The following is an 18973-nucleotide window of genomic DNA, read 5'->3' as shown; positions in this document are numbered from 1 at the left end:
GAGTCCTCATGAAAATATGTTAAACTGATAACATGTATTTTGCAATAGAATCATAAATAAGGAAATGTGTGCCTCATTGGAGTCCTTCCCTTCATGGGATGGGATGGAATAATTGGCTATGCCAGATGTGAAAACTAAGTGTGATTTTCCACCCAATAGATTAGGCATTTATAAGATTCTCTCTTTAAGAGAGAAGAGAGATGTTTTTCAGCTTTGCAGACAGTGTCGCCATTCACTGGTACCTTTTTCTCCTGAAAGCTACTAAGTCAGTAAAGAGTGCAAGTTACTTGGCCTGATGATGTAACATAAATTGTGGCTTCCCCTTTCTAACAGTACATACCGAGCTTCAAATATGAAGGCACCTGGAGAACAGACAGTACCAGCCTTGAACCTCCAGAATGCTTTCAGAATTATAAAAGAAGTACAGAAGCGTTATAAGACCCGGGAAGCAGAAGAGAAGGAGAAGGAGGTGAGCCTGGACACCCAACAGGGTGTGTGTGGGTTTGGGAGATACCACAAAGCTGCATGAGGGCTCACATTCATTCTCATTCTTCTTAGGGCATTGTGAAACAAGACTCCCTGGTCATCAATCTCAACCGGAGTAATCCCAAACTGAAAGATCTATACATTCGCCCAAACATTGCCCAAAAGAGGATGCAGGGTTCACTGGAGGCCCATGTCAATGGTACGGATGATCTTTCATGGGTCTGGGCTTTGTCTCTGGGGCACATTTGTAGGAATGACCTATCAGATAATACAGTATGTTAGAGAAACGCTGGGAGGAATGTGCTTATTACATTGCTCTATGTGCACAAGGAAAGGAAAGCTGTATAGATTTTGGCATTTTCTCTAAACCCTGTTCAAACCAGCCAGAAAAGCAGTGTCTTCTGGCCTCCCCTCATGACGCTGCTTGATGCTTAGCAGTGTCAATCCTTTGTCCTCAGGCTTCCGCTTCACATCTGTTCGAGGAGACAAAGTGGATATCCTGTACAATAACATCAAGCATGCTTTGTTCCAGCCGTGTGATGGAGAAATGATCATTGTCTTGCACTTTCACCTCAAGGTAGCCCTGTCTGCTTACTAGCTATCGGATCTTGGGCAAGATCTTCCTGTCACCCTCTTTCCTTTAAAATCCTGATGAGGGCAGCCCGGGTGGCTCAGCAGTTTAGCGCCGCCTTTGGCACAGGGCCTGATCCTGGAGACTCGGAATCAAGTCCCATGTCAGGCTCCCTGTATGGGGCCTGCTTCTTCCTCTGCCTGTGTCTCTGCCTCTCTCTCTCTCTCTCATGAATAAATAAAATATTTTAAAAATAAAAAAACAAAACAAAATCGTGATGTACCTGTCACAGAAGATTATTAAGAGGACCGAATAAGATAATGTTTATGAAGTCCACAGTGTCTAAAATCTAGAAGGTGCTAAGCGTGTATCTTCCTTTGGTGTGATATCTAATGACCACTGAAACCTAAGGTTTCCTCCAAATTCCTGTTTCTGAAATAGAAAAATGTGGCGTTGGATGCAGTTTATTGCCAGCATCATCTCTAAAGTCCATCCTAACAAATAGTACTTTTAAAGTTCGTACAGTCTCACGTTATTTGTGATGATACCAGGGATGGTTTCACCATCTTTACATAACGGATGCAGTTTCCAGCATAGATGTTGTTTCCATGGTGTTTATTGTCATTACCTGCCCCTGTGGGGTTTCTGACTTCTCTCCTCTCTGCTCTGCACCCCCAGAATGCCATCATGTTTGGGAAGAAGCGGCACACGGACGTGCAGTTCTACACAGAAGTGGGGGAGATCACCACGGACTTGGGCAAACATCAGCACATGCATGACCGAGATGACCTCTATGCAGAGCAGGTCTGTGAGGTTTCATATTTTATTTGCAGGGTATTGAGGTGGCTCGTGGTTCAGATCGGAGTTCGGTCATGGTATTTTATGAGCAACCCCTGAATCTTCCTGCAGCACCCCACAGGCGTGTATGTGAATGGTCCAGGCAGGGGCTCGTGGGCTACATGTCTGTTGCGGTGTGGCTGTGTGATCAATGGTGCGGTATCTAGGAAAGCATCTGTGTCGGCAGCATGGGTGTGAGAATTCGGATGTACTGTTAACAGATAATGGCTATGGTTGATTAGTATTTTTTTCTTCCACAGATGGAACGAGAAATGAGGCACAAACTGAAAACAGCCTTTAAAAATTTCATTGAGAAAGTAGAGGCTCTAACTAAAGAGGAACTGGAATTTGAAGTGCCTTTTAGGGACTTGGGGTAACAGATCTCTTTTTGGCCTAATGTGTTGTCTCCCTATTAGAAAAGTTAGTTGGGATCCCTGGGTGGCTCAGCGGTTAAGCGCCTGCCTTCAGCCCAGGGTGTGATCCTGGAGTCCCAGGATCGAGTCCCATGTCGGGCTCTGTGCATGGAGCCTGCTTCTTCCTCTGCCTGTGTGTCTGCCTCTCTCGCTCTCTCTCTCTGTGTCTCTCATGAATAAATAAATAAAAATCTTTAAAAAGAAAAGTTAGTTATTCTTCCTTTGTAATAACACAACATAACAGATTATGCCCTTCTTTCTTTCTTTGAAGACCTCTGAGACATCCGTTCCCCTTGAACATTTTTAGGGCTGGGGGGGATTCCCTGTAAATGAGGCTCCAGTGAGTGTGCTGGACCTGGGTTTAGAAGGGAAAAGGAAAGAAGTGTGTTGTTGGCGGCAAGTTTCTCTTGCACTGGGCCCGACCTTATGTGCATCTCTTCTCTTACTCTTTTTCAGATTTAATGGAGCTCCTTACAGGAGTACTTGCCTCCTTCAGCCCACTAGTAGTGCGCTGGTAAACGCTACAGAGTGGGTGAGTATTTTTTTAATCTCCTTTTAGGAAGAAAATTGTTAGAGAAAAGAAAGCAGAAGGATAGGTGTTTTGAAAACTATCATCATTTCTGATGATTTTCATTTTTGATAGTTACTTTTGGGGAAGGGTCAGAGGGAGAGCAAGAATTAAGCAGGCTCCACACCCAGTGCAAAGGCCCGATGCCAGGCTCGATCTCACAACCCCGAGGTCCTGACCTGAGCCGAAATCAAGTCGGAGGGTTGCTTAACTCATTTGAACCCCCCAGGTACCTCGATAGTTACTTTTCTTAGGCATACCTTATTGAATAGATGATTCTTCAAAGGTCTCTTTAAATAATTTTTTGAAGAATTTATAGTTTCCTTAAATTTTTTCTCCTGAGGAAAGATTTTGATCTCACAAATCCTTTTACTGGCGCTTCTCAGTACATTGTATTGCTTTTAGTCTTTCCCAAAAAACAGGAGTGATTTTTGGATTCTGGCACAATTTGAAAATGCTAGTGCTTTCGGGGATTTATGTGGTAGTGATCCAGTTTCTCCCTGACAGCCACCTTTTGTGGTGACCTTGGATGAAGTGGAGCTGATTCACTTCGAGCGGGTTCAGTTTCACCTGAAGAACTTTGATATGGTGATAGTGTACAAGGACTACAGCAAGAAAGTCACGATGATCAACGCCATTCCTGTAGCCTCCCTAGACCCCATCAAGGAATGGTTGAAGTAAGTAAATCAGCCAGCAGTCTCCCACTTACTCCAAGAGCCCTGGTTTACAGAATGTAAGTGTGGTGTGTTGTATCTAAAACCTGCTGGTGTGCTTAAGAGTGAGACTGCCTTTGGGTTGAGTTATAGCCCAGGACTTAAAAATTTGGGATCTATTGGATTAAGAGTTAACTTTTTTCTGAAATTCCAACAGTAGTTGATGGATATTTACACACACACACAGTCTTAAGATCTTTTTTTCAATTCTACTTGAGAGGGGTATAAAAAATCTAAACACGTATAATAGTTTAGTTATAAAAAGGGGGGCATATTTCGGCATATTTCTTACTAGTTCTCTTATTTTTACTGAAAGATGAGATAGAAATTCTTTTTATTTTGGCCTTTGACATCCATATATACACATTTCAGCTCAAAGGATTTTTCAGTGGAAGTAGCAGAACTCCATATCCGGAAGATGTTATTTCCTAGGTGTAAAGGGTGAGCTTGGGTAGTCATGAGTATAGTTTGCTCTGCCCTCCACCCCCAACCCCCCAATTACCTGTGACAGGGAAGTTATGTAAGTGTAAACCTCCTCTTATGAAGTGGGTTGAGAGAATGTAGAAATAAATTAGTAGTAGGAAAAAAAAAAGAAATTAGAAGAAAGATACAAATTTATGGTTTCCCTGAGGATTTTCCTGTGAAACATGTAGGTAGGTGATGTAATGTCACAGACATTATGTGTAAATGCATATATGACTTTAAAAAAACAAGTTTTTTTAAGTAAGTAAGAAGGAAAACTTACATGTAATAAAATTTGCCAATTTAAGTTCTGATTTGAGGAGTTCTAACAAATGTAACACAGTCTGGAATCTACCATCATAATCAGGATAATATGTCTTCACTCCTAAAAGTTCCTTTATAGTCATTCTCCTTCCTATAGGCTTATCCCTGGTTTCTATCACTGTACAGCTTGCTTCTAGAATTTCACACAAAATGGAAGCCTACAGTATGTCATCTTTTGTATCTTGCATCCTTCACTTAACTCAGTGCTTTGGAAATTTGTTCAAGTTGCTGAGTGCATCACCGCTGTTCGTTCTGGGGAGCATGCTGGAGCATGGAAACTCCACGCTTCATTACACACAGGTCTTTAAAGTGTAAACCTATGTTTTCATTTCTTGGGTAGATGACCTAAGTGTGGCACTCCTGGGTCATATGACTTGTTTTTAAGTCTCTGTGTTCATCTTTGCAAGAAACTATCAAATCACTTTCCAGAAAACCTGGAAAAACCTGCAATGTGTGAGAATTGTTGCCGTGCATCTGAATCAACACTTGCTTCTGTTGACCATTAGAGTAGGTGTGCAGTGCTGGTCCCGTCGTGGCTTCAGTTTGTATTTCCGTGACGACCCATGATGTTGATGTTGAACATCTTTTCATATGCTTATGTGTCATCCCGTGTCTTGAGAGGGAGTAACTTTGAATTTTTTGCCCGTGTTAAGTTAAAAAGGAGATTGCTTGTCTGAGTCGTAAGAATTCTTTAGACTGGTTAGGGACACGTGGGTGGTTAAGTGTTTGACTCTTGATTTCACCTCCGGTCGTGATGTCAGGGTCATGAGATTGAGCCTCGCGTCGGGCTCCAGTTTCAGCTTGTAGTCTACTTGAGATCTTCTCTCTGCCTCTCCCCCCTCGTGTACTCACTCTATCTCTAAAATAAATAAAATCTTTCCAAAAATTAAATTTAAGGCAGTCCTAGTGGCTCAGCGGTTTAGCGCCGCTTTCAGCCCAGGGCGTGATCCTGGAGACCCGGGATCGAGTCCCATGTCAGGCTCCTGCATGGAGCCTGCTTCTCCCTCTGCCTGTGTCTCTGCCTCTCTATGTCTCTCATGCATAAATAAAATCTTTTAAAAGAAATTAAATTTTAAAAAGTCTTTAGACTAGATGTAAATCCTTAAATATAGGTTTTGTATGTTTTCTTCTTTAAAAAAAAAAAGATTATTTCTTTTAGAGAGAGCTTGAGCCTAGGAGTGAGAGAGACAGGATTTTTTTTTTTTTTTAATCATCCGCGCTCGCACACACACAGGCAGGGAGCGTTGCAGCAGGTGGAGGGAGAAGCAGGCTCCCCGATGAGCAAGGAGCTTGATGTGGGACTCGATCCCAGGACGCCAGGATCATGACCTGAGCCAAAGGCAGATGAGTGAGCCACCCAGGTGCCCTGAAAGAGAATCCTTAAGCAGACTCTGCTGAGCACAGAACCCAGTACAGGGCTCAAGATCATGACTTGAGCTGAAATCAAGAGGTGCATCTACGGCCATACCACCCTGAATGCACTCGATCTCGTCTGAAATCAAGAGGCTCCCCTTGTATATGTTTTTTCAGTGGTTGTTGTTTCTTCTTCTTCTTCTTCTTCTTCTTCTTCTTCTTCTTCTTCTTCTTCTTCTTCTTTTTCTTCTTCTTCTTTCTTCTTCTTCTTCTTCTTCTTCTTCTTCTTCTTTCTTCTTCTTCTTTCTTCTTCTTCTTCTTCTTCTTCTTCTTCTTCTTCTTCTTCTTCTTTTCTTCTTCTTTTTCTTCTTTTCTTTTTTTTTAGATTTTATTTATTCATCAGAGAGAGAGGCAGAGACCCAGGCAGAGGAAGAAATAGGCTCCATGCAGGGAGCCCGATGTGGGACTCAATCCTGGGTCCCCAGGATCACGCCCTGGGCTGAAGGCGGTGCTAAACCGCTGAGCCACCCGGACTGCCCTTTTCAGTGGTTTCTATGCCTCTTCATTTCCTTGAGTGTCTTTTAAAGACTAAATGTGTAAAATTCTCATGAACTTTGTTAGATCTACTCTTTCTTTTGTAGTTTGTGCTTTTTACATCTCATCTATTAAATTGAGTAACCCAAAATCATCAACATTTTCTGTTTTTTCCTAGAGTTTTACAGGTTCAGGTCTCATATTTAGGTCTGTGATCCATTTGGAGCTAATTTTTTACTGTAGCATAGGGTCAAGGCTCATACTTTGCCTACATATAGCTGATTATTCTAGTGTCATTGGTGACAGGATTATCCCCTAGTTACTGAATAATCTTGGCATATTTTTTTAAAAAAGAAATCAACCATGTAGGAGAGGGTCTATTTCTGGATGGTGTTCTGTTGCATTGGCACCTGTGTGTCCTTGTACTGCTGTCAAAATTACTGTAGCTTTATAGTAATTCTTGAAATCAGGTGGTGTAACTCCAATTTCATTCCTTTTCACAATTGGTTATATTGCATTGGCTATTCTCTGTAAATTCTAGAATCATCTTGTGTCTTTCAACAAACTGGTCTTTTTAATTTACCATTTTAGTATTTGTATAATTTATATAATGGTGTTCCCTTTACTCCTAATATTGATCATTTGTTTTATCTTTTTTTTGGTCAGTCTGCCTAGAGGTTTAACTTTATTCATTTTTTTTCATCATTATGAAATGTCCTTCCTTATCCCTGATAGCAGTCCTTGTTTCAAAATCTACTTGATGTGTTTCATTACTGTGGACTTCTAGCTTTATTTTGGTTAGTGTTTGTATAACATGTCTTTTTTCTGTCCTTCAAACTTTGTTTAGAATGGCTTCCTTGGAGACATTTATTTGAGTCTCACTTGTTTTAATCTATTCTTTTCATTGGATTGGTGAAAACAGACCATTTACATTTATTTATTGTTAACTATCAGTATGGTTGGGTTCAAATCTATCACCTTGCTCTTCGTTTTCTTACCTGTTCTTTGTTGCTTTTTTCTTCTGTTTATGCCACCTTTCGGATTAATTTTATGATTGTATATGAAGGTGTTTTGGGGGGCGTTGGTTTTGGTTGGTTGTTTTTAATTCATGAAAGACAGAGAGAGAGAGAGAGAGAGAGATTGGCAGAGACACAGGCAGAGGGTAAAAGCAGGCTCCATGCAGGGAGCCTGATGCGGGACTCAATCCCCGGACTCCAGGATCAGGCCCTGGGCTGAAGGCGGCGCTAAACTGCTGAGCCACCCAGGGATTCCCGGAATTTTTTTTTTTTTTTTAGTAGTCTCCACACCCAGTATGGGGCTCAAACTCATGACCCCAAGATTAAGAGTTGCATGCGCTCCTCTGAGCCAGCCAGCCACATGCCCCTGGGCAGTTATCTCTTAATTGACAAAATTGCAGAAAGTGTCTTGGATATTTACTCATGTATTTACCATTCCTGGTGCTCTTCATTCCATTGTGTGGTTCTGACCTTTTATCTGCTTTTTCTTTGCCTCATAAATCTCCTTCTTTAGTATTTGAGGGGCAGGTTTTCTGGTGACACATTCTCTCAGCTTTTTTCTTGAAAGATTTCCCTTTCATTTCAGAAAGATGTTTTTTGCTGCATGTAGAATTGTAAGCTGACGGTCTTTTTTAATATTTATAAGATACTGCTTCACCGTCTTCCAGCTTACTGGGTTTCTGCTCAGGTATCTGCTCTTGTTCTTTGTACCTCTTTACAGGTCTTTTCTCCTCAGGATATTTTATTTTCTATTTGTATCATTGGTTTTTAGCAATTTGTTAGATGCTTTGCTGTGTTTTGTTTGGTATGTTTGTTTTTAATAATTATTCTGCTTAGCATGCATTGGGCTCCTCAGATCTGCTGGGTATGTGGTTTTCATCACATCGAGAAATGTTTTGGCCATTTTTCTTCTAATATTTTTGCTTAGTTCCCCCTCCCCCCTTTTTTTCCCTGAGACTAATTACATGTATTTCATTTCTTTTTTTTTTTTTTTACAAATTTATTTTTATTTTTTATTTTTTATTTTATTTTATTTTTTTTATTTATTTATGATAGTCACACACACAGAGAGAGAGAGAGAGAGAGAGAGTCAGAGACACAGGCAGAGAGAGAAGCAGGATCCATGCACCGGGAGCCTGACGTGGGATTTGATCCAGGGTCTCCAGGATCGCGCCCTGGGCCAAAGGCAGGCGCTAAACCGCTGCGCCACCCAGGGATCCCCATGTATTTCATTTCTTCACTTTTCAACATCTTCCAGTTTCTTCCTTCTTGAACATATGGAGCATATTTATTATAGTTCTTTCAACAACATTATCTGATACTTGCATCCACCATCTTTGTATTTTCTGGGTCTGTTTCTATTGGTTTTTCTTCTGCCTTTTTTTTTTTTTTTTTTAAGATTTTATTTATTTATTCATGAGAGAGAGGTAGAGAGAGGCAGAGACACAGGCAGAGGGAGAAGCAGGCTCCACGCAGGGAGCCTGACGTGGGATTCGATCCCGGGTCTTCAGGATCAGGCCCTGGGCTGAAGGCAGCGCTAAACCGCTGAGCCACCTGGGCTACCCTTCTTCTGCCTTTTTGCATGTCTGGTGATTTGTGATCAACTGCCAAACATTGTAACTACACATTTTTGGATGCTAGGGTTTTTTTTAGTTTTTTTTCTAGATTTCATTCTAGATATAATTAAGGGACTTGGATACCACTTGATTTTCCAAACTTGTCTAGGATTTACCCCACTGCTGAGGCAGTACTCTTTTGAGGACTCTTGATTCCCTGTGTGTTACAAGGTCTTTCTACTGAGGCTGGTAGGAACAGGAACTATTTCCAGCTTAGTGTGAGGTCTGGGAATTGTCTGGCCTACTGTTTTCCAATGCTGCTTTGCCCACCTCTCCTGAGCTTCCTCTCATGCGTGTGCAGATACGTTCTCGGCCTACAATTGGCGGGGATCCCTCTGCATATTTCCAGAACATTTCCTATTACTGTCTCTCCTCTAGTACTCTCTGCTTCACAAATTCTAGCTATTTCAGCCTCCTCAAATCCTTCTCTGTCTCTCAGGTTCTGATTGGGTTCCCTTCCCTTCATAGCAGCCTGGGAACCACCTCCAGGCAGAGAACTTGAGGAGTCATAAAACAACCCCGGTTGTTTCCTTCTTTAGGGGACTATAATCCTGTGCTGCTTTTTATCCAATGTTTTGTGGGTTTAAGATATTTGAGAGAGAGCAAGTACGAGCGGGGTTGGAGAGAAAAGCAGACTCCCCACTGAACAGGGAGCCCCATGGCGGGGGGTTCGATCCCAGGACCCCGGGATCATGACCTGAACCAAAGGCAGATGCTTAACTGACTGAGCTACACAGGGCCCCCTTTATCCAGTGTTTATTTTATTTGTTTTTTTTTTTAAAGATTTTATTTATTCATGATAGTCACAGAGAGGAGGGGGGCGGGCAGAGACACAGGCAGAGAGAGAAGCAGGCTCCATGCACCGGAAGCCCGACGTGGGATTCGATCCCGGGTCTCCAGGATTGTGCCCTGGGCCAAAGGCAGGCGCCAAACCGCTGCGCCACCCAGGGATCCCCTTTATCCAGTGTTTAAAAGCTGTTTCATAACTTGGTTTTTTGTGTTTTTGTTTTTTAAATGAAAAGGTGTATCTAGTTCTTGTTTTTCCACCAGGGCTAGAGGCAGAGGTTACAGTGTGTATGATGTAGTGCTTGTCCTGGACTTCCAGCAGTGGTTACATATTTCTTGTGATCCTCACTATTGTCATGTCTTTGGTTGTCTTTTCCTTCCCACCCACTTCAATTGATTTGAACTCTTTTCAACAGAAGTACATAACAGAAAGTCATTTGAACATCTTAATACAGGGCACTTTAGGTACTAAACAAACAAAAACCTTATCTCTCCTTTCAAATAGACCTTGCGTCAAATAAGTAATACATAAGAAATCAGTAGGAGATTGGGGAGAGAAAGCTAGGGCCAGTTCCTAATTCTGAACTGCAGCGGTGTAAATGATCCAGAGCTGAAAAGTAAGAATTAGAGAGGTGCTTATAAGTTGAAACTACTTGCAAATAAGAGTGGAGTCAGAGAGGGGAAAGTGCAGGGGAAAAAGAGAAAGGCTTAAAGGAGGAACAGGGAAATTGATGCTTAAGAAAGAAAACGATACAACAAGGAGACGAGCTTTGTTTGAGGGCCAAAGCTTGCTTCAGTTGGAATGCCGCTCTGTCCCGGGGGCTGCTGTCCCAGAGACCGGTTACCAGCTGTTGGGGGCTATCCTGGTGGCATAATGCAAAGTATGTCTGCTCTCCTGTATTTCGGGAAAGGTTATCTCCTCTTCAGACATGCTTATGAGAAGATGACACAGTAACGTTCGCAGAAAGCACAGAGGATGATTTTGACTTCATAATAATATCCTCTCTCTCAGTTCCTGTGACCTAAAGTACACGGAAGGAGTGCAGTCCCTCAACTGGACTAAAATCATGAAGACCATTGTCGACGACCCCGAGGGCTTCTTCGAACAAGGTGGCTGGTCTTTCCTAGAGCCTGAGGGTGAGGTGCGTGAGTGTGGGGTTTCTTTTCTGGTCACAGTGGTGCCCGTTACTATGTGGGCAGCTAGGAAATGCCAGGGAAGTAACACATGAGGGAGCAGGCCACTTACCATGTTGTGTCTCCAGGTTAGTTTCGCGGGTAGAAGGGAATTGATTGGGGCCTGGCGGCCAGTCACACGGTTTTGAAATCGCAGAATTGTTCTGTCTTACACTTGGGGAAAATACTTCAGAGCACTTTACCTTTTTGTTGTTGTTGTTGTTTTTAAGTATAATTAGCGTACAGCATAATACCAGTTTCAGGTGTAACTTTAGGGCATTTTGCAAAATTTGTTTTCTAAGAAATGTTTCTTCCACTTCTGCATAATGCATTATTACCAAGAGTGTTTCTAATGTTAATTTTCGTGGGTAGGAAGGATGAAGTGAATCTTTAAGAAATATGAATTTGAAAATTACTAGTGAAGTGCAATTACTAGATAAATATCTATTAGTCCTTTTGTGGTCAGTTGGGGTTTTGGGGTTTTATGTTTTTCATGTAAAATAGAAATAATGCTGGTGTGCTAAGTGGGTTGAATTCATTCATTAAGTTAATCAAGTGAATGTCAAAAAAAGAACCCAGTAAATAGTATGCTTTCTGACTCACCAGGGGAGTGATGCTGAGGAAGGGGATTCAGAGTCTGAAATTGAAGATGAGACTTTTAATCCTTCAGAGGATGATTATGAAGAGGAGGAGGAGGACAGTGATGAAGATTATTCATCAGAAGCCGAAGAATCAGGTTTGTCTTTATAGGGAAAATTTTTCATGACTTTTTTTTTTTTTCATGACTTTTTAATCTAATGTCATTTCTGGAAACCCATAAAGAAGGGAAGAATTTTGGCATTGCACTTCCATCTAATGACCTACTTAATTTTATTCTAGACTATTCCAAGGAATCCTTGGGCAGTGAAGAAGAGAGTGGAAAGGATTGGGATGAACTGGAGGAAGAAGCCCGAAAAGGTAAATTGTGTGTTGTTAGTTTTGAGGCACAGATTTCTAACAGATTTTAGTATTTTGATATGTTATTTGCCTAATTAGAATAACAAATGAACACTATAAAAATTCCTGTGGAGCTATAGCTCCGACTTTAGCAGATGAGCTCTGGAACGCATGCATAGCCTCCCAGGTGGCGTGACTAGCTGATGCTTTCTTCATGTGGGCTGTGCTGATAGCCACATAGTCTGGGAAGGCTCTAGAATTAGGCTGTGAGTTTCCAAATCTAAGTCCTGTCTGGGCTTCTTCTGGGTTAGGGTTGTTTTTGTACTATTAGTTTAATGACGGAAACCAAACGCCAGATCAAAGATGAAAGGGAAATACCTACTGGATCCTAAGCATTGGGATCACCTCATTGAATCATGAAATAATTTTCCATCGTATGAATACGTAAACCGAGGCTTGGCCAGGTTAAGTATGTGCCCAAGATCATACAATTAAGAAGCGTTGGAGATTTGAAAGATTAAAACCTAAGTTTGACTCCAGGGTGCGCTGCCTGTCGTAGTTCTGCTATCACGTGATACCAGTATCACAGCTAACCTGTCGCTAACTAGCAATGCCTCGTTCTCCTGCTTAGCGGACCGAGAAAGTCGTTACGAGGAAGAAGAAGAACAGAGTCGAAGTATGAGCCGGAAGAGGAAGGCATCTGTGCACAGTTCAGGCCGTGGCTCTAACCGTGGTTCCAGACACAGCTCTGCACCCCCCAAGAAAAAGAGGAAGTAACTTGTGAACTTTGGTCCACAGCTCCATTCTTTATCCAGCCAACCCCTACAAATTTTACATGACATAGAAACTGTATTTTTCCTTTTTTTTTTTTTTTTCCTTTTGAAGTTTTGCCATTTGAGTCTATGGGTTTAGGGGGCCATTTGTGTGGACCAATCTACTCGGGGAATTCCAGGCCCACCAGGACACGTGCCAGTGGCCCCATCCAGATGGCGAGGGAGGAGGTGTTCTTGAAGAAGGGCAGAGGCTTCCGCTGTTAATAAATACCGTTCATTCCTCTCTCTTCCTGCCACCTTCTGCCAGGACATCAACGGCTTCGGACATCTTATTCTTTGATGTCTCAAAGCTGTGTTTCCAAGACACTGGTACCGGGTGACCCCTGACCACCTGTACCATGGTTCTGGACCAGCAGATTCGACCCTCCATCCCACCCTACCTGCCATGACCTTCCTCACCTCTCTTTACGCTCCATCTTTGCAGTGCTCAAGAGAAGGTTCCTGGGATCGGCTAGTAGCCGTGACAAAGCGTACAACCTGAGCTAGTGAGGCAGATCGGGCTGGTACCTCCGCCCGAGTTTTCCTGCTTTTTGTGCCTCACGCAGATAGAGGTGCCTCTGCTGCCCTGGAAGACCTGGGACGCAGCGGCCTGCCTGCCCAGCGTCCACCTCCTCACGGACCCACACATGGTTCAGGGGCAGAAGCAGAACTACCACTGTGTGTTTCCCGGTGTGTCCGAGGAAAAATGGTTGTGCCTCCCGCCGCTTCTAGGGGCCCTAGCAGGAGCTCAGGAAGCCTGGGTAGCTCTGGGAGGGGCAGGCCAGCCCTGGGCCTGGGATGCCCCGGAGAGAGAAGAGAAGAGGAAGGGATGCCGGGCTGCAGCACAGCCCCTCGTCACTGCTGCTCCTTATTTTTACTTGTCTTGCCTTGTCCTGTATTTATCACAGTTTCTGTTGAACAGCTTTTAAGTATTTGGGGAGTTTCTCTCGCCCTCCTCCCCTCCTGGTTCTCTGCCCCCACCTGTCCCGCTGCAGTCCCTTCCGTGTTCTGTGACTTTAAGAGAGGAGGGGGGGAGGGGTCTCGGATTTTATTTGTTCGTTTGTTTTTTTCTCCTTAGCAGTAGGACTTGATATTTTCAATTTTGGAAGAACTAAAAAGATAAATAAACTGTGGTTTTTTTTGTTGGTGTTTTGTTTTTGTAAATTCACCTTTTGTGACCGTTCTTGGGCGGCTCCTGAGAGCAGGCCTGCTTCGCGGGGTCACGGGGTCGCGGGGTCGCTGGGCTGCGGGAGAGTACCCTGGCGGCGGGGCTGCTGCTTCCGGACGGCTCCCTCGGCTCCCTCGGCTCCCTCGGCTCCCTCGGCTCCCTCGGCTCCCTCGGCTCCCGGCGGCCGCATTTCGGCGCACACAGCCCGCAGGGCCGCGGCCGCGCGCACGCCCACCTTCAGCCTCCCGATGGGGGCGCGCTCCGCGGGGCTCAAGACTGCGGGAGAGGAAAGGGGCGCTGGTCAGTCAGGCCACGGCTCCTCAGGCGGCTCCCGGGGCTGGGCTGGGCGCGCCCGCAGGACACGATTTTTTGTTTTAAAACGTGAATCTGGGGACGCCGTGGCTCATGCGTGGCTCATGCGGCCCAGCGGTCAGGCTCTGCTTTCCCCGTCGGGCGTGACGGGCTCCCGCGGGGGGCCTGCTGCTCCCTCTGCTGCTCTCTGGGTCTCTCAGGAATAACTACATAAAATCTTTTTAAAAAATAACAAAAAATAAAAAGCGGATCTGTATAGATAAATAAGCCCGGGCCAGGTCACAAAGGGCCCTGTTTGTCTTCTAAGGAATCTGGTTTTAACAGAAGCCCAGAAGTGGAGATTCATATTTGGGTTCCAGAAAAGCAGCCATTACTAGGAGCCTCTACAGCGCGCTGTGAAGCAGCTGAGGGACGGGAGGGAAGGTCGGGGTTCGGCACTTGAAGAAGAAAAGTACTGAAACGTGATTACCGTTGGCAGTTAGGAGTAGGTTGGAGTCCAGGGCGAGCATTGTCATTTGGAGAACCGGGGGTGGGTCAGGGGACACGAGGTGCAGAGAGGGTCCAGCTTTATGTACTAAGGGAACACAGGGACTGTTGGTCCACTGTAAGTCTAGATTTTATTAAGAATCTGGGCTGGAAACCTAGATTTGAGATCATTTTTAGACCACAATTAAAATCCTGGGAGTGGGATGCCTCGGGGCTCAACAGTTGAGCGTCTGCATTTGGCTCAGGGCGGGACCCTGGGGTCCCGAGATCAAATCCCACACCAGGCTCCCTGCATGGAGCCAGCTTCTCCCTCTGCCTGTCTCCCTGCCTCTCTCTCTCTCATGAATAAGTAAATAAAATCTTAAAAAAAAAAACACTTGATCGTAGCTGAAGCACTGCACGGACTTGAGCAAGTAGTTCAAGGAGCTGAGTCTGAGAGAGAAGGTAGCTGCGGGCTAGAAAGCAGGCTCTGGGTTTTCAAATCAGACCAACAAAATTTAAAGCCTGAGTGGAGAGAAGGGGCAGCCACAATCAGGAAGTTACTACAAGTGTCTCTTGATGATCAAAAAAATCAAAAGAATTGAAGCCTCATTGGCTTTAGAAATGTTGAGGTCCTGACTAGAGAAGGCTTGAGGGGATCCCTGCACAGTGCGAAGGGCCGGCGTCCAGGGAGCAGAGCTGGGGAAGGCGGAGGAGGGCGGCCCCGGGACCCCTGGGGGGCAGCCGCTGGGGGCAGCCCCCCAGCCTACGGAGCCTCGCGGGGAGGTGAGGGGGAGACCCCAGCGAGCACAGAACGGCCCGCCCGCCGGCATTCCAGTGCTAAGGTTTCCGAAGCCCGCCAATCTTGCAGCAAATAATGTTAAAAATGGGCCTCGGAAGAATGTGGTGGTCAGACTTTGTGCAGAAGCACAGTAGCAGGTGGAAATGGGGCGGAAGTGAGAGGATGCAGCCACTTCTGGAGCAGGGCCGGTAAGCTCTGGGAACCAAAACGAACTTGGCAACAAATCCCAAGGGGGCAGGAGAGTCGGCGTCTGTGGGAGAGATGGGCAAGGCCGCGCCTTACAGGAGGCGCACGGGCCGCCTTTACAGACCTCACATCCTGAAGAGCCGTCAGGGATTCTGATCTCTACATATATGGCTCTCCAAAATCCCCGTTTCAGACACTGCAGAGTCCTAAAAGCCTGCACCTCGGGTGCCCGGCTGCCTCGTGCGGTTGGGCTTGTGCCTCTGACTCCAGCAGGACGCCCAGAGCCCCGAGACCAAGCCCCATGACCAAGCCCCACGGCAGGCGCTCTGCTCCATGGGAGCCTGCATCTCCCTCTGCCTCCCTCCATCTCACGAGTAAAATAAATAACATCTTTAAAAAAAAAAACTGTATTCCAGTTGTCCTGAACCGCATGTCATGCACACGGGCCAACCGAGACAACGGAGTGCTCTGACGCTTGCTCCAGAACTAACTATGCCCGTAGGGATCTGGACCCAGTTTGTATAATCAGCTTCACAGTGATCATCACAAAATGAAGGTAAAACAGGAAAAGGATTCGTGATGAGGCTGACCGCCTGAGAAAGAAGTCAGACCGAGAAGCAGGAGAACTCATTACTCACTCTCTAGCTCTTGTTCCACGAGGTCTCCTGATTCCATGACCTGGCGCAGCTCCAGAAACGCGTATCCCACCTCTTGACATTCCTTTTCGTCGTCCAGAGGATCACTTACCACCGTGAACTTTAAACTAAAGAGGGGAAAATTCCATGTAACTCGGTACTGCTGCTACCGTAGAGCCTAAAGTACATACACGAAGGTCAGAGCCGTCACGAGTTACACCATGTTCCCCTGAGCCACTCTTCCCTGGCCTGCATCCTACACGACGAACAGCCAGAGTAAGGAGCCTGTGCGAAGCAACACCAGGCCCAGGGAGGCAGGAATGAAGACTCGAGACGGTATAGTTGATCAAGTTGTGTCAAAACTGTTTAGACGGGATGCTTTGCAAGAGAGCCTGCAGCTCTGAAGAAAGATCAGGAGCCCCCGTGGGCTCAGTCAGTTAAGCCTCTGCCCTGGGGTTCAGGTCATGATCCCAGGGTCCAGGGATCAAGCCTCACGTCGGGCTCCCTGCTCAGCGGGGAGTCTGTTGTTCCCTCTGCTTGTGCTCTCTCTCTCTCTCTCTCTCTCTGTGTGTGTGTGTGTGTGTCAAATAAAATCTTAAGAACAAAAAGGAAGAAAAAAAGAAAGAAAAAGAAGGAAAGAAAGAGAAAGATTTGACCAAGGCAGTGAAGGTATCTGCACACAAACCAAGATTAAAGAAGAATGAGAAGAGTTTTAGATTACTAAATAAAAGAAAATTTGGGTATCAAACTGGAGCAGAGAAAGACAGAAGGAATACAGAATTGCAAAACGTTTAAAAAGCTGGTTCCTCCAAGCCGCAAGCCTGGAGGCAGGGCCCTGGGGCGCCAGCACCTCGACCCACGGTGAGCAGGCGACCGCCCGCCGCCCTTGTTCTCTGGATTCGGCCCAGCAAACAATGGCACTGAGTTCTAGCACCTAGCACCTAGCACCTACTAGATTCGTCGAGATAAAATTCACACATAAGTTCACTATCTCAACCATTTTAAAGTGCACAGTTCAGTGTGTTCAGTGAACTCAGGCCGCCCCCAGGCCATGCTCACTGCTGCACGCCCCTCTGCTGGGAGGCCCCCAGGCGACCTGCCCTTTGCCGGGTTTCCTATTCTGGACGCTGTGGATCCCTAGTAATTTTTTTAAAGCAGATACTGGTCACTAATAGTGCTAAGGAAGCAAGAGTGGGGCTAAAACCTCAGGCTCTTAAAATCGCAGCTGGCCAGGATCAAGTCAAAAAGCAGAAATCCTGAGAGTGGCCTGGCCGGGCCCCAAGCGACACTGGTCTATGAGGGGGCAGCCGCACCTCCAGGGACAAGGCCAGCCGCTGAGGGGCCGCGGCCCTGCGGGGTCGCCCCTTTCTGGGTCCAGGCCGCTGTTCGAATGTCTCCTGTGTGTGTGTGCGCGTGTGTTTATTTTTCGACTCACAGCCCCGAGGTCAAGAGCTGCTCTGAGATCAGGGTCGGATGCTTCCCTGAGCGCGCCAGGCCCTGCGGGCGCCTCCAACACACTTCGTGGTCTCAGGTGTGGCCCAGAGGCCGCGCCCAGTGATGCTCTGGGACGAGAGGGCCCCCAGTGGGGTCGGGCCTTGGAGCCACGCGGCCTCCTTAGAGGCCCGCGACCTGGCCAGGGGGGCGGCGGCAGGAAGGGAGGTAGAAATCGGGATCTAAAACCGAATAGGAAACCCGCCCCCCAGAAAAAAGCCTACCACTGCGAGAGAGAGAAGGGAGGGAGTGTCCCAGGAACGCGGGGGCGGAAGAAAGACTGTAAGTCGGGCATGGAGGCCGCGGGCCAGCTGCAGGCCGGGGCGGAGGCTGGAGGCTGGGGGCTGATGGCCAGAGGCCGGGGGCCGGGGGCCGGGGGCCGGGGGCTGGAAGCCGGCGGCGTGGGGGACCCCGCCCAGACCCCTGCGCGCCCGGGGCTCGCGGGGCCCTTCCCGTCCGATGCACACGGAGTCCAGGCAAGTCCAGGAACGTGCGGGGCCAAGGCGGCGCCCAGCCAGCTCCCGCCACACGCCTGGGGGTGACGCCGGTCGCTGATCCGGCCCCAAACGAAAACCCCAAGCAGACGCCCACTCACATCTGAGTTCCAGATGTCAGCGAAACCGTGAGCTCGTTTGTTGGGAACCGTCCCGTGCATTTCGCTGGGGACCTCCGGGGTGGGGTCTCCTGGGGTCGCGGGAGTAGCAGGGACACCGGCCTGAAACCGGGCCAGCCCACGGCTCAGCGCAGCCGCACCACGGTCAACGCGACCCTGCAGACGGGGCTGTGAAGACCTAGCTCGGGGCCTGCGCGGCTCTCGGGGCACGGCCTTTGTTTTTTGTTTTGTTTTGTTTTGTTTTTAGTTTATTTATTCATGAGAGACAGAGGGAGAGGGAGAGGCAGGCTCCCCGCAGGGAGCCCGACACGGGACTCGAACCCAGAGCCCCATGATCAGGCCCCGGGCTGAAGGCGGCGCTCAACCGCTGCGCCCCCCGGCTGCCCCCAGGTCACGCCTTGATCTCGGGGTTGTGAGTTCAGGCCCCGCGCTGGGCTCCAAGCCGGGTGTGGAGGCTACTTGACGACCCTAAATGTGGAACCGTCGGGAGAGCGGGCGGCGAGCGGCCTGTGCCTGCGGTCACGCGTGGGGGCGCCTCGCGGTCGGGCCCCAGGCCGGGTCGGAGCCGCCGGAGGTGGACGCGTTCAGGGGGCGGCGGGCCGGGGCTCCAGGGACCACCCACACTCCCACCCCCCACACACACTCGCACCCCCCCCCCCCCCCACACACACACACAAGCGCGCACGCTCGCAGGCGCCCTT

The 18973-nt window shown here is 47.1% G+C and overlaps 2 protein-coding genes across 12 annotated transcripts in view; one reads left to right on the top strand and one right to left on the bottom strand.

The window, feature by feature from the left end:
- Positions 1 to 13745, top strand: part of SUPT16H (SPT16 homolog, facilitates chromatin remodeling subunit) — a 42430-nt gene extending 28685 nt beyond the window's left edge. Inside the window, exons 16-26 of the mRNA XM_025439014.3 lie at positions 334 to 469; positions 559 to 685; positions 945 to 1063; positions 1736 to 1861; positions 2155 to 2267; positions 2764 to 2839; positions 3383 to 3552; positions 10692 to 10821; positions 11459 to 11588; positions 11732 to 11809; positions 12420 to 13745. Coding sequence (XP_025294799.1) covers positions 334 to 469; positions 559 to 685; positions 945 to 1063; positions 1736 to 1861; positions 2155 to 2267; positions 2764 to 2839; positions 3383 to 3552; positions 10692 to 10821; positions 11459 to 11588; positions 11732 to 11809; positions 12420 to 12565 — 1351 coding nt within the window. The 3' untranslated portion in view covers positions 12566 to 13745. The remainder of the gene's footprint in view (positions 1 to 333; positions 470 to 558; positions 686 to 944; positions 1064 to 1735; positions 1862 to 2154; positions 2268 to 2763; positions 2840 to 3382; positions 3553 to 10691; positions 10822 to 11458; positions 11589 to 11731; positions 11810 to 12419) is intronic.
- RPGRIP1 (RPGR interacting protein 1) overlaps positions 1 to 18973 on the bottom strand; it is a 74467-nt gene that overhangs the window by 21681 nt on the left and 33813 nt on the right. For 7 of the 11 annotated variants that reach the window (XM_035699476.2, XM_025439021.3, XM_025439020.3 and 4 more), the window contains 2 exons: positions 16172 to 16296; positions 13632 to 14044 (listed from right to left, as the gene is read on the bottom strand). In XM_035699476.2, the coding sequence (XP_035555369.2) occupies positions 13821 to 14044; positions 16172 to 16296 (349 nt within the window). In that variant the 3' untranslated portion in view covers positions 13632 to 13820. Of the gene's footprint in view, positions 1 to 13631; positions 14045 to 16171; positions 16297 to 18973 lie in introns of those variants that run through there. The other 4 variants (XR_004805456.2, XR_007402522.1, XR_007402523.1 and 1 more) reach the window with 1 other exon arrangement.

This window comes from Canis lupus, chromosome 15 (assembly GCF_003254725.2).
Source record: "Canis lupus dingo isolate Sandy chromosome 15, ASM325472v2, whole genome shotgun sequence".
NCBI classification, from domain to species: domain Eukaryota; kingdom Metazoa; phylum Chordata; class Mammalia; order Carnivora; family Canidae; genus Canis; species Canis lupus.
The sequence above is the reverse complement of the archived record's forward strand: the minus strand, read 5'-3'. Positions and strand labels throughout refer to the sequence as shown.